Genomic DNA, 13281 nt, shown 5'->3' with positions numbered 1-13281 from the left:
GACAAGAAGAATTAGCAATTAATAACTACATAAATGTTATTTGCATTGAAGTCTTAATTATTTTCAGATATTTGAAATCGCAACAGATTTATGCTCACATGAACTACAAACACAATTACTGATACAGTGCACAAATATTTGCACATTATTTATATCCATGTCAAACTGTGTCAGATGTTTTTAATCTGCTTGCAATACAAATCTTATGTATAGTAAGTGCCCAGATGGGTGGGATTTGCTGCATTAGCATAGTATAAGGCTGGTTATAATGTTAGCTGTTGGGGAAAGAAATTATATTCCATCATGGTTTTCTTTTTCTCTCGTAGTTTATTTGACAGGGAAAAGCTCATGAGCAACAAAAAAATACAAACCCAAATGAATTACAAATTAGCCAGAGTATGCATAGATGGCTAATTGCCATTATTTATCCTTGGTCAGATAGTAGTAAAGCATCCATAAAATAATATACAATATCATATAAAATTAATGAAAAATTAATGCACAAAATAGTAAACTACACATTTACCATCAAATAATACCACCATATAACATATGCTGCCATATATGCAGTGTTGTGTTCTACATGGTAACCACCTACCCACTTCTTCTGGTCGGAAATGTACAGAAAAACTTAAGAAATAATTGAATGATTTTAAGTTACTGCTTCTCATGTAGTAGTATTCATTCAACTATACAGTGTGTATCTACCCAAATGGCATGCTTATCATCTACTAGAGAGCTCATTCTAGTAAACTGTAATGCTGTTTCCTCTTCCAGGGCTGCGCACTCTGTGCTTTGCTGTGGCAGACATCAGTGAGTCGTCCTATCAGCATTGGCTGGAGATCCACCACAGAGCCTGCACCTCCCTGCAGAACAGAGCCCTAAAACTGGAGGAAACCTACGAACTAATTGAGAAGGTTTGCTAATTGAAAAACTGACATGTGTTTACGTGGTATCAGTTCCTAAAGCCTCACTGCCTGTTATATTCCCTGAACTAGTCATTCTAGTCATGCTAGTCCAACCATCAGACATTTCATTGTGGAATGCAGTGAGCATGGCAAGTGAGAGGCAATTTTTCTTTATCTGGTTACATACTGCATTTACTTTATGTACAAGGTTTCATACTAATCACTTTTTGATAGACTTCTGTGCGTTTGCAGAAAAATCAGACTGGGCATAAACTCAGGGCCTACTGTGTAACTAATGGGGGCAGTGTAATCACACCTGGAATGTGGAAAAAATTGTGTGTTTGTGTGAGAGAGATTCAAGGTTTCACCAGCAGGTAGAATTGGTTTCCTGTGAGGTGGGTCTATGTGGAAGCACTAGTCAAATACAGGAAGCCACAGTCGTAAATCAACCACTTGGCATGTTCTTCATGGCTGCTCCTGGCCGCCCAAAACAAATGGAGGCAATCAATCATGAAATAAACATAAAAGCTTTCAGAGAGGAAAATGTAATGTACATTGCTTAATGGGCAGAGTGTGGCACTGATTCTGCCAGGGTTTGGGGTTCATTGCACCTCAGGGGCCACCCATACTTAGAAATGCGCACCGTAACACCACATGGGGGCACAATGGAGTTGAGAGAGAGACATTCCTACTCTGAGTGAAATCATTCTGAAGTTACTCCTTCACATCATCTCTCAAACAAAAGGCTCAAGTGTGATTACTTATTTTGTAAGAAAATGTTAAAATGTGATAAACTGCATATGACTCAGCCTTGATAGGAGGTAGTTTATAATAAATTGTAAAATGTTACTGAATAACTTTGTTATTGCATTATGTAGTGAGAAGCTGTTGTACTTCTTTGATACCTAACATTCCATTGATTATTATTGTCAATGATTATTTATGATGGCCATTACTTTTACAGTACTGTACATATTATTTTTCCAATATCATCCTGACCATTGGTTTTCTACTCTCATATTACACTTTGTTCTAATCTAGAGTATGTACAACTGCTCCAGTCTCTGTAGGAAACCTTTTACATCAACTTTACTGATTAGTTTAAGCTTAAATTGATTATTTCTGGGCTGACTTACAGTTACCAGTAACTGGACAGAATATTCCAGGAAGGATATCAGGCCAGTGTTTAATGCAACAGAGATAAAATTCCAGTCTTGTGTTCTCCTACATTGCAGGCCCAGTTTTCAAAGTTATAACTTATCTTCTTACACATAAGGAGCAGAATACTGACTATAAAGTAGTGACTCTCCACAGTGACTGGTGAATTCAGAGGTGTAGGTCTCAGTGCTACATGGACACTGAGCCACAAATACTATCCCTTAAATTATGGTTAATCCACTGACACCAGACAGAATCTACCAGCATTTGGCTGTGGTTCTTAACATCACTAGCGAAAAAGCTTATCTAACACCAACCAAAGGAACAGTAGAACAGTTCACATCAAAAAGGCAAATGAGAACTCATTAGATATAGTTATGTTCTTCCCCAAGCACAGTTTTCCCATGCTATGTGGAGAGGACAGAGCTCCAGATGTACAGGCAGCAGGGCTCAGGTCACAACTTCAAGAGTTTCCTCTGCTGCTAGCTCCTGTCCCCCCTCTACCCCTGGGTCTTATCAAATCTTTGTCCCTGTGATGGCCCCATTTGAGCCCACAACCAGCCCCAAAGAACCACCAAGATTCCTGGGAAAAACACCAACAGTATTTTGTGGGTGTGCTTGTGTCGGAGAGATTGTGTCTGCAGATACACACACAGGGGCATAGTAACCAGTCCAAGACCCTTTAAGCCCTTGTTTTCCTGGGTGATAAGCAAGAGCAGCTGATGAGGGTGAAAACGTGACTGAGTGAGTGACACAGTCCCGGCTCACATGTTTCTCTGACACATGATGTTTTAAAGGCCTTCCTCTGTTGTATTTGCCACTTACGGACTTTTGTATTGACTTTTTTCCTGTCTTTTCTTCATTTCGGGTGTAGAACCTGCAGCTGCTGGGGGCCACGGCGATAGAAGACAAGCTCCAGGATAAGGTGCCAGAGACCATTGAGACTCTGATGAAGGCGGACATCAAGATCTGGATCCTGACAGGGGACAAACAGGAAACGGCCATTAATATTGGTAAGACTCAGGGACAGTAAGATGGCTATGGTCTTTGAACTTCGTGTTTTACTTGGATGCTGCTCTGATGTGTGTCATGTAACTTGAGATATTGTTTTATCACTAAAATATTACCAACAATGGAATGATTCTCAACCAGTAGAGGGAAATTAGATTTCATTATCCTTTCTTCCACGTGGAGGTCAAAAGTCAAAGTTGCAGTGACCTGGAGGTAGTTGGTATCTGCATGTTGCTGACCTGGAGACTAGAATCTGCATCCTCCACTTAAAGTGCAGTATCTTTACACACTTTGCCTCCCTGTTGCCCATAATGTCTAAAGAAATCATATATTGTAGTGTATTGAAGCTTGATACAAGTTCAGTGCAGCTACCAGTTGTTAAATAGCAGAACAATCCTAGTAATGTAGGTGGATTTATGGTGCCGAGGACCAACAGGTGGGCCTCCATAAAATCCTGCAGTGGATTTGAATTAATAAAATCGACAGGATTTAAAGGGGCAACCCAACAATTTTGTATTGCACTTCCATAAAGTTGGGAAAATCACAAGAACTTTGAAGCCACAGAGGCCAAGATATCCTGACTTTTAGTCTTTAGTATGGGTCAAGTACCAAAAACACAGATTCCTACATTTCCTGTAATACAATTCACTTGCATAATCATTAGGGCCATCCTGTCTTCTAAACGCCTGTATTTTTAAACCCCACATTTCGAGCTTTCAATACAGGAATTCTTTTAAAATATTGATTCATGTAAGTCTCAAAGCTAAACTGAGATAACCCTGATGGTGTTAGAAAGAAAACTAGAAAATCTCCTTTCAAAGGTTGGTGGATTGCCCCTTTAATGTAAAATCATGTACATACAGTTTGCACCCTCTTACTTCAATAAATATTTGTGTGTCATGACATAGTCCTGCTTGTGCTCTTGGTGTCAAACCAAAAAGAAAGTTGCTGGTGAACCTGATCTATGTTGTGGTAAATAGTACACCAGCCTCTTACAAGTACTCCAGTAAGTCCTGTGGTCATTCTTCACCCAGTAAGATGAACAAGCTGAATGCTTTTCTGTCACACATATCTAGCAAAAGCATCTGTTGAAGAATGATAGATGATGTATGGGCATACTGCACTGACATGAAAGAAATAACATGCATATGTACACAAGGAGGCTGCTCTCATATGTCTGGCCCCTCCAGAGGTTTTAGCCTTGCAGATGTTATCACAAAGGTGAATCATTAAGTATGGTCCACCAGTTCCTGTTCAGTTTTGTTAATTGGCCCTGGTATTATAGCTCTTAGATGTGGCTAAAAACTATGAACAGAAACAACCTTGAATACTGCCAACATTTAAATACAGAGGCCAGAAAAATAGATATGAAAAGTACCTTTGTTTGTGGGTATACCTACCACTGTGGCCTGACTGAATCAGCCCTTTGTGCCCACTTTGCCCAGATGTGAAGGAGCTCCGCAGAAGCACACGCTCACTGGAAGTATTTTTACAGGTCTGCCGTTTGACTAGGTTGCTCTGTAAAATATTTTTACTAATTTCCTCACTGAAAGACGATCCCCATTTCCAGGTTTAATGGTGCACCTTTTGCCACATTGGATTGGTGGATTTAGCCCATCACATTTATATTTTTCTACATTTCCAGGTGGCCTGAACCACCCAAATGCCATTCTTGGCACAGAATATTGGGTATATGTGGGATATTTAAGCATGGTAGATTGTTTGATTCAAAGACTGTTATTTTTTCAGTTTGTCTCTAATCCTCAAGTATCATGACATAATTTACAGTAAATACTCTCACACCGTGTTGTTGGCTGCCTGAGGAAAGAGCAATGTTTGTTCTAGGACACGCTCCTAGTGATGTGAGCTGTTTGTTGAGGGGAGTTAAACGTACGTAATGCTTAGGACAGGTGAGAGCCAGAATTCAATGAAAGAAAAGTGTCCGCTGTTCAGCTTGTTGGGGAACACTACTCACTTTACTTAAGGTATTACAGATGACAAACAATGCCCTGTTAATTTTGGCCAGAGTGCATCATCCCCTAAAGCAGAGAGACATGAGAGAGGAAAGACAACCCCTTTACTGACGTATGAAGACATGAGCTTCCATAATACCTACCTTCCAAGCTACTTCACCATGTCCAGCAATTCATTTCAGGTCCCTCATATACTGTAGTTCTGTCTTTACAGTTATTGTTGCTCCCTTCTCAACATTTAAGATAACTGTGACTTGAGTGTCCCTGTTACACAATCCTCAAGTCCTGTGAGAGCAGTGTTTGGTTCTGCCTGAGATGGAGAAAGGCCAGGAATTCAACTTCTCTGGTGAAATAAAAAAGGGCAGTTTGGCCGCAGTCAAATGAGCTTAAGGTAAACACATTAAGCGGAAGGGGCTGTGGCAGGAATTGACAAGGGGGAAGGGAGTAGAGAAGTTGTGTTGAGATGGGGAGGCGTTTTCCTCACATTGGCAAATGTTTTGACGTTTGCACCTTTGCACTTAAGAAAACAATCTGCTAGACCCCAACCCTGTTTGGTTTTGACTCTGGAGGTGAACCCCTCTCATTTCCTCATGCAAGCCCCCCTCTGTGTGTACTGTGTGTTCACTATTGTGTTTGACTGTGAATGTGTGTTTTTGTGTGTTTTGTGCATAATCTTATCTCCGTTTCACACAGAAAATGACACCCGTGTATTCAGAAAAAATTAGCTTTGTGGTAACCCCCTTAAAGAAACTTAAATCTCTTTCCAGACAGAAGCAAAGTGTTGAAGCCCACAAATATTCATGTGGTTATGCCACAGATGGCAGCCTTTTCATCCAGCCACGGTTTTAAACTGAAGGTTTCATTCTTGGTTTGTTTTTCCCCATTTCTGTTTTCCCCAATGGGAGGCTCCCTCTACCACCTTGCTGGTGACCCTGAGCATCTGTCTCAGCCAAGAGCTGAGGGGAACGCTCCCCGGAGAGCCATGTTGTGTAACTCAGAGTTGTAACAGCCTATTAAAACAGGAACCTGACAAACCCTTGTAAACCAAACTCATTAGTCATGTCCCGCGGCAATGGCTCTGAGCTGTAACATTTTAATTGGTGTCCCTTAAAATGTATTGCTGCATACTGTAGTATCCCTTTGATTGATTGATTTTCTTCTTTTTTATTTTTTGTTTTATCTATTTCATGTGTGTGTGCATGTGTGTTTGGGTCACACGTAGATAAGTTATCAAGCCAAAGGAGGTTATTAAAACTAAAGTGAACTACAATAGTATTTTAGTGGTAATTTAATTTATCTATGTATTTATACATTTTTAAGCATTTCCTGCGTACATATGTTCTTACTTTCCAGTCTTTTCAAGTCTAATACATCTGCTCTATAAAACATTGAATTTCATCTTCTGTTTCTCTGTTTTTCTGTAGGACATTCCTGCAAACTACTGACCAAGAACATGGGCATGCTTGTGATCAATGAAGACACTCTTGATGTGAGTATTTAGCATTTTGCTTTCTCACAAATTCATCAGACTTCCTTACACACAGAACCAAAAACCTCACCAAAGCACATAAAGCTCACCACTGTTTCACAAAATGTTATTTACCAACACTGTTGCTTCTTCTAATCTACACTTAAATCACTTATCTTGGGTCAGTTAATCAATTTAATCCTAATTTAATTTCTCCATGTCAGTGCTATAAACAAAGTTACCTAATTTCCATTTACCTCATGCAGCATTTTCAATATTGCCCCCATTATATATCTACTGTAGTTTTATATACATGGAAAATTCTCTCCGCTTTGTGTGAACACAAATTAAAACAATTACTTAGACATATTTTCAAATGCTTGTTACTGATCTTGAGTGCAAAAATATCACCAGAACATCACCCAATCCCTGTGAAAAAAAATGTCTCCAAACTGAAAGGACGAGGCCACTGGGAGCCTTCCACACACACAGTCACCACACATCCCAAATCTGCCTTTAACATCTTTAAGACACCCAGCAGAGAAGTCTGTTGACCCCCCCGGCAGGAGATCCTTGTCTGTTGTTTCTGAGATTGAAAAGGGCAAGTCCCTGCACTTCCAGCAGGAGAAACCTCAGCAGAGGAACCGCATATGAAGGAGAAACTCAACTGGGTTTAGATTGTCTGACAAGAAGGGGGGAATGGTGAGAAGAAGTGGATGAAGGAGGGAAAAGCAGCAGGGTGGCGTTTGGGGGTGATGACGGACGGCCTTCACTCTGTCAGCCAGTCGTTAAGCGTGATAAATGAAGTTGAGGTAGAAATGTAGGGTCGGTGCATTCAGAAAGCTCACGGACTGGCGCTTTGAAATGTCAGTTCCGATTCTCCTGTGGTTGAGCAGATGCTTACATAAGGCGGTTTGTTAAAATGCGAAGAGAGAAACCTCTCCACCCAGGCTTCGGAGGCACAGTGAACAGAGGACCAGGCACCAGGGCTGGTAATTCTGAGTGCTCTTGTGCTGCAAAAGTAGAGTAATTGGAGCCTGTCTTCCATCTTTGCTTTGTTTAAAAATGGTTATCAAAGGGAAGACAAAGTTTTAGGCATCCCCTGTACTAAATCTTACTTGAACTGAAATTCCCTATGTGAAACTTGGTCTCCAAGGTAGTGTTAGATCATTTTGAATAGCTTTGTCTTCCAGTCAGAGTGTTTCATCATTTGGAGAATTCTGAGCATTAATATATTAATCTTTATAAAGTACAGTCACAGATAGATGGGGCTTATTATTTAAATGTTTCTCTATAAAAGGTTATTTGTCTGTATTTTGATTCACTTTCAATTTGAATTGGAAAAACATCATTTGTAGGCCAAACACTGTAGTTCGACAGTTTGTGTAGGGGTGTTCTTGCAGTGAGATGTAGGTCAGAATAGTAACGGTAGACAGATGATGACATTGCAGATACAAATGTCCAGATTCCACATCATGAGTGTCACGTCCTGTTGGCTATATCACTCAAGGGCTGTATCAACAATGGAGCTCAGTCTTTATGAGCAGCTCTTGTGGATTTCTGAATGGATGCCACATACACATTCCAAAACCAAACACTAGCTAGTCACATAGGCTAAACTGGTCATTAAAGCCATAACAAAGAAGCTTTAGGAGGAGACATTTAGCATTAGTGCTAGAATTCCTCAGTGGAAATTAGGGGGGAAATGCGGGCCCTACTTGAGGAAATGGTAAACTTTCCTTATCACACTATGTGATGAATAGATTGTGCCCCAAACAAAGTGAATTCTTTCTCATACAAATGGTGTACTGGCTTATACAAATCTCTCTCTCACTCACACACACACACACACACACACGCGCACAAACTGACATGTCATCTGAAATCAATCTGAGGCCCCATCCACACTACTCCATTTTAGTTTAAAAACAGAGAATTAAAACAAATATGATGTTCGTCCACACCAGCGTTTTAGCTGCGTTTTAGAGTTGATCTCCGTCTACATTAAAAGTACTGAAAACGCACGTACACTGGGCATGCGTGTAAGCATGAAGCAGATGACCAATTCCGTAGTTACAGAAGATTTGGCGAAAGAATAAAGTAGAGTCCGACCGATATAGGATTTTTAAGTCCGATACCGATTTTGATATTTGAGGATTTTAAAATCCGCTAGCTGATATAGCGGCCGATATTCTTTTCCACCCTTATTTTAAGAAACACATAACATAAACAAAGATTACCCCTAATATTTGTTATGTTGAGACTTCACCAAGATACATGACATAATGCAGTTTAAAAAGAAACATTGTTTTTGTTAGAAATAGTACTTTGAACAAAAGTACAACAAAATATATTAAAAGTTTTGATAAATAAGAGTCAATTGTATAAAACTACAGAAAACATTTTAAAAGTATTTGATTTATTCTAAATTACAGAGTAGTACTACTAATGAACATTAATGTAAATAGTGTATGTATTGTGGGGGCCAGCGAAACAGAACCTATAAAAAATACCAATGTAGTGCTTCTTTTAAAAATTATAAAACCATATATCATCTCTCATGTCATTGCTATCATAACAATGATAAACAGGGCTCTCCTACATAGGCAAATAATTATATTTATATATATATTTCGTCATGCAGTAGTTATTACCTTAAATATAATCTGCCATGATGACTACTTTCTACATCTAGTTTATCACCTGCACTCTGTTAATTATATCCAATGCTACATAAAATATTTAAAAAAATTAACACACTTGTTGCTCTATGATACAGTGACGCAGAATTAATCTAATACTACATGACTGTCTACAACGAGGACCCGCAACTGTGTGTTAGATAGATAGCAACAGGCAGCATTATCTGCTGGTGGCGATGTTAGAAAATATTTAGAAGTAATAAAGTAGAGAGAAATGAGAGGACCAGTTGCTAAAACTGCCAAACTGTTTCAGAAATAAATCTACATTCAGTCAGTCAGCAGCGTAGCTTCCTACACTAGGTTACCTTAAAGGAGACCTATTATGCTTTTCCACATTTTATGACTTATCTACAATGTTATAATGTTGGATGTTCATGTTAAACATGGCCAAAGTTTAAAAAAAATGAGGTTCAAACATTTACAAGAAATCACTGTGAGCAAAAACCTCAGGTTTCCTCCTGTTTTGAACTGCTTTTTCTACCTACGGCTCCATTCTATGTAACACCGACCCAGACGGTGCCGCCTTCCATATATCGTCATGTGCTCCCACACTAATGGCATAGCAACGCTCAGTCTGCCTGTTCCGCCTAGCAACAACATCAGCCTGGTACCATGCTTCAGGTCTTGGCCAATCAGAAGACAGTGGGCTTTGAGAGGCGGGCCTTAAAGAGACAGGAGCATCTACAGCTTGTTCAGACAGAGGCTGAAATGAAGGCCTACATGAAGAATCAATATAAGAAAAAACTTTTTTCTTTTACTTTGAAACATACAAAGCTGCCATACAGGAGTCACAGAACTACAATATAAGACGGGAAAAGCAGTATAATAGGTCTCCTTTAACATTAAACACACTGCTGAGCCTGGAGGGGGAAGTGAAAAACGGGGGGTTAGCAAGTCTTGTCTCCGAAGAGGAAAACTGATGAGGGCTATTTTTATTATTATTTAAGTCATGTAATTGACGTGAGAAAAGACCAACTCAGCGGGAACACTGAGAGCTACTCACCGTAGCTCCTGGTAGCTCCGGTATCCAAATTCTGCCTGCCTGCCGAGAATTGCATGCAGCTTGCGGCTGGTAACGCTCATTTATGCTGAGAAAAGAGATGGATGCAAATCTTGCCAGGTAGCCTACATCTGTTCTGCCGAATTATGCATCTACCTCTTAAGGTCCTTTTCAGACACTTTGCTTAGCTCACAGATCAAACGTGGTAATCACCACATCTTTTAGCTGAATCTTAATGAATGCGACTTCTACTAAGTGTAATAAAATATTAACGACTCTAAATGTTTTTTTGACTTTGAATCATTTATCACCATTGATGAATCCCACAAAGGATATTATAGCGTTTAAAAGCAGTATTTGGAGGTGCATGCAATTCTCGGCAGGCAGGCAAAACTCTGCATAACACCTATAGACTGCAGTCAGCTGATGTTTTGTTCTGTGGTGCTGCAGTATTTTGAACAGAGGAGCTGCAGCGCACCCTCTGGTGGGCAAACTATGCTACACTCATGACATGAGGGAAGGATCCGACTCTGTTTCTCTTTTTTAATAGTCATATATCGACTGTTATAAACGCTGATGCAGATATATCTGCAAGTAGCCTATATCGGCCGATGATATCTGCAAAAAAACGCACACACACACACACACACACACACACACACACACACACACACACACACACACACACACACACACACACACAGATACATTGATACATACATATATTCATATACATACAAGCCTGCCCACTACTCACCATCCCGTGCTGTTTTACAGACCCCATCAGGGATGGTTAAGTCCTCGCAGCTGCTTTCTGCTTGTATCCTCTTGCTCAGTCTCTCTCCTCTGTTAATCCATCATCTCTTTCTGTGCTTGTCTCTCACTCTCCTTCTCTCACTTTGTGAAACATAAAGCCCCTTTCTCTAAATATTTCCTTTAAGCTGGGGTTTCAGAATTTTGTTATGCCAAGAGAACTTTGCCTGATCCCCCTGGTACAATCTGACTGCTTTGACATATCTGACCTCTACACCAGATCGGACCCCTCCACTCCCCCCCTCAGTACTGTGAATGGCCACCATTTTTTAATGATTACAGCTGTTTGAGCATCTGCTTGACACATTAGGTTTGATGCTTTGCATTAGACCATTGCTTTGTGTCTGCCCCATTTAAGTCTGTCTTTCTCTTTTTAAAAAACGTTTGCACCTGTGCACTTCTAGAATACTACCACAATATTATTTTATTGCAAGAAGTGCTTCTGTTATATATTTTGTACATTGGAAGTAAGCTAAGTCTATTTATTTTAATATTTTTTACTTTTTTTACTTTTTTGATGAAAATAAACATGTAATACCCTTCCATCAAAAAATGTTTTTACACAGAAATTGTTTTTATTTCTTAATGGCTTCACCATCTGTGGGGAAGATGATTGAATGATGAATACAATGATGATCTCACCACTGCATCCATCCAGTCCACATGCCCCTATACCAGGACAGTTAATCCTCTTGTCAGTCTCATATTTATGGCTCTTCATCATCACTCATCAACATAGCTGTATATACTGTATAAGCAAAAACGATCCATTCTCCGAACTCGTCTATGTTATCACCTCATAGCCGAGGTCTGTCTGCGTGTAATAAGCATGGGAAACACAATAAATATCTAAAATATCAAGAGCAGCTGCTCTGCAGCAGTTTGGTATTAGCAAGAAGAGTGGACAGATATGTCTCATCTATTAACACTAAGATAAATTGGAGACAAGGTGAATAGTAAAGAGGCTAAAATCTCTGCATAGAGATTAATTAACCTTATTATTGTGAATGTGAGGGAAAATATTTTCTTGATATGAATGCCTTTGGTGTTGTACATCAAATTGTAGGGATTGAGTTAATGTACAAAATATGTTTAATTGTTTGACTTTTAAAATGTATTATATAAACAGAAAGGAAGACATTTGTCCCACTGTGGTAGATGAAATGTAATTGTCCATGTACCTCAGCCCTTACAGTAACAGTCCTCAAATGAAAATAAAAAAAAAGTAAGTTATAACTAACAGTGCATATCTCCTCTAGCAACTAAAACTCTATGAAACTTGAAATCATAATGACTAATTACGCTAATTAAATAATTTTCCATCACACAGAGAACAAGGGAAACACTCAGCCACCACTGTGGAATGCTGGGAGATGCCCTCTACAAGGAGAACGACTTTGCTCTCATTATTGACGGGAAGACTCTCAAATACGCTCTCACATTCGGAGTGCGACAGTACTTCCTGGACCTCGCCCTGTCCTGTAAAGCTGTCATATGCTGCAGGTAAGATTTACTCTTGAAACAATAAAATAAACCTCAGACAATAAATTTGTACTTATTGCAGAGACTTTACTATGCTGAGTCTGTTTCTGCACTTGAAAAACACTACACAAAATAAGTAGATGTTGAAACATTCAAGTCTTTAACGATTGATCGATTAATCGTTTTGTCTGTAAAATGTCATCAAATGGTAAAAACTGCTTAACATAAAATCCCAGAGTCCAGGCTGGTGTCATAAAATTGCTTGTTTTGCCAGGCCAATAGCCCACAAACCTAAAGATGTTCATTTTTCAATGATGTAAAACAGAGAAAAGCAGCAAATCCTCACAAATGAGAAACTGAAATGTGAGGCATTTTTGCTTAGAAATGCCTCCATGATTGAACTACAAAGTATTATGTCTTTGCTACAAAGGTCATTGGGTGTTTTTTATGGCAGCACTTTCAAAAGTGTGATAGTTATGAATAACTTTCAACATTATGCAGGTACACTGTTGACCTGCCACATAAATAATAGGAGGTACTTAAGTACTCAAGCAACCATGACGGGGTCTGGAACCAGAAGTCAGCACCATGTTTTCAGAACAACAGCAACCCTTATGACTTAGAGCATTAACGTTAAAGTTTTATGCCCCCCCCCCCCCCCCCCCCCCCCCCCCCCCCCCCAACTCTGCCTGGATTGTGCACACTCTGTGCACTAAGAGACACCATGAATGAGGCCTCTTAAACCATGGAGAACATACACATTAAC

At 39.6% G+C, this 13281-nt stretch overlaps 1 protein-coding gene across 8 annotated transcripts in view; it reads left to right on the top strand.

The window, feature by feature from the left end:
- atp8a1 (ATPase phospholipid transporting 8A1) overlaps positions 1-13281 on the top strand; it is a 175790-nt gene that overhangs the window by 123593 nt on the left and 38916 nt on the right. For all 8 annotated transcript variants that reach the window (XM_046030148.1, XM_046030146.1, XM_046030147.1 and 5 more), the window contains 4 exons: positions 778-917; positions 2941-3079; positions 6475-6539; positions 12364-12536. In XM_046030148.1, the coding sequence (XP_045886104.1) occupies positions 778-917; positions 2941-3079; positions 6475-6539; positions 12364-12536 (517 nt within the window). The remainder of the gene's footprint in view (positions 1-777; positions 918-2940; positions 3080-6474; positions 6540-12363; positions 12537-13281) is intronic.

Source organism: Micropterus dolomieu, linkage group LG19, assembly GCF_021292245.1.
Source record: "Micropterus dolomieu isolate WLL.071019.BEF.003 ecotype Adirondacks linkage group LG19, ASM2129224v1, whole genome shotgun sequence".
Taxonomy (NCBI): domain Eukaryota; kingdom Metazoa; phylum Chordata; class Actinopteri; order Centrarchiformes; family Centrarchidae; genus Micropterus; species Micropterus dolomieu.
This window is presented reverse-complemented; position numbering and strand designations above follow the sequence as displayed.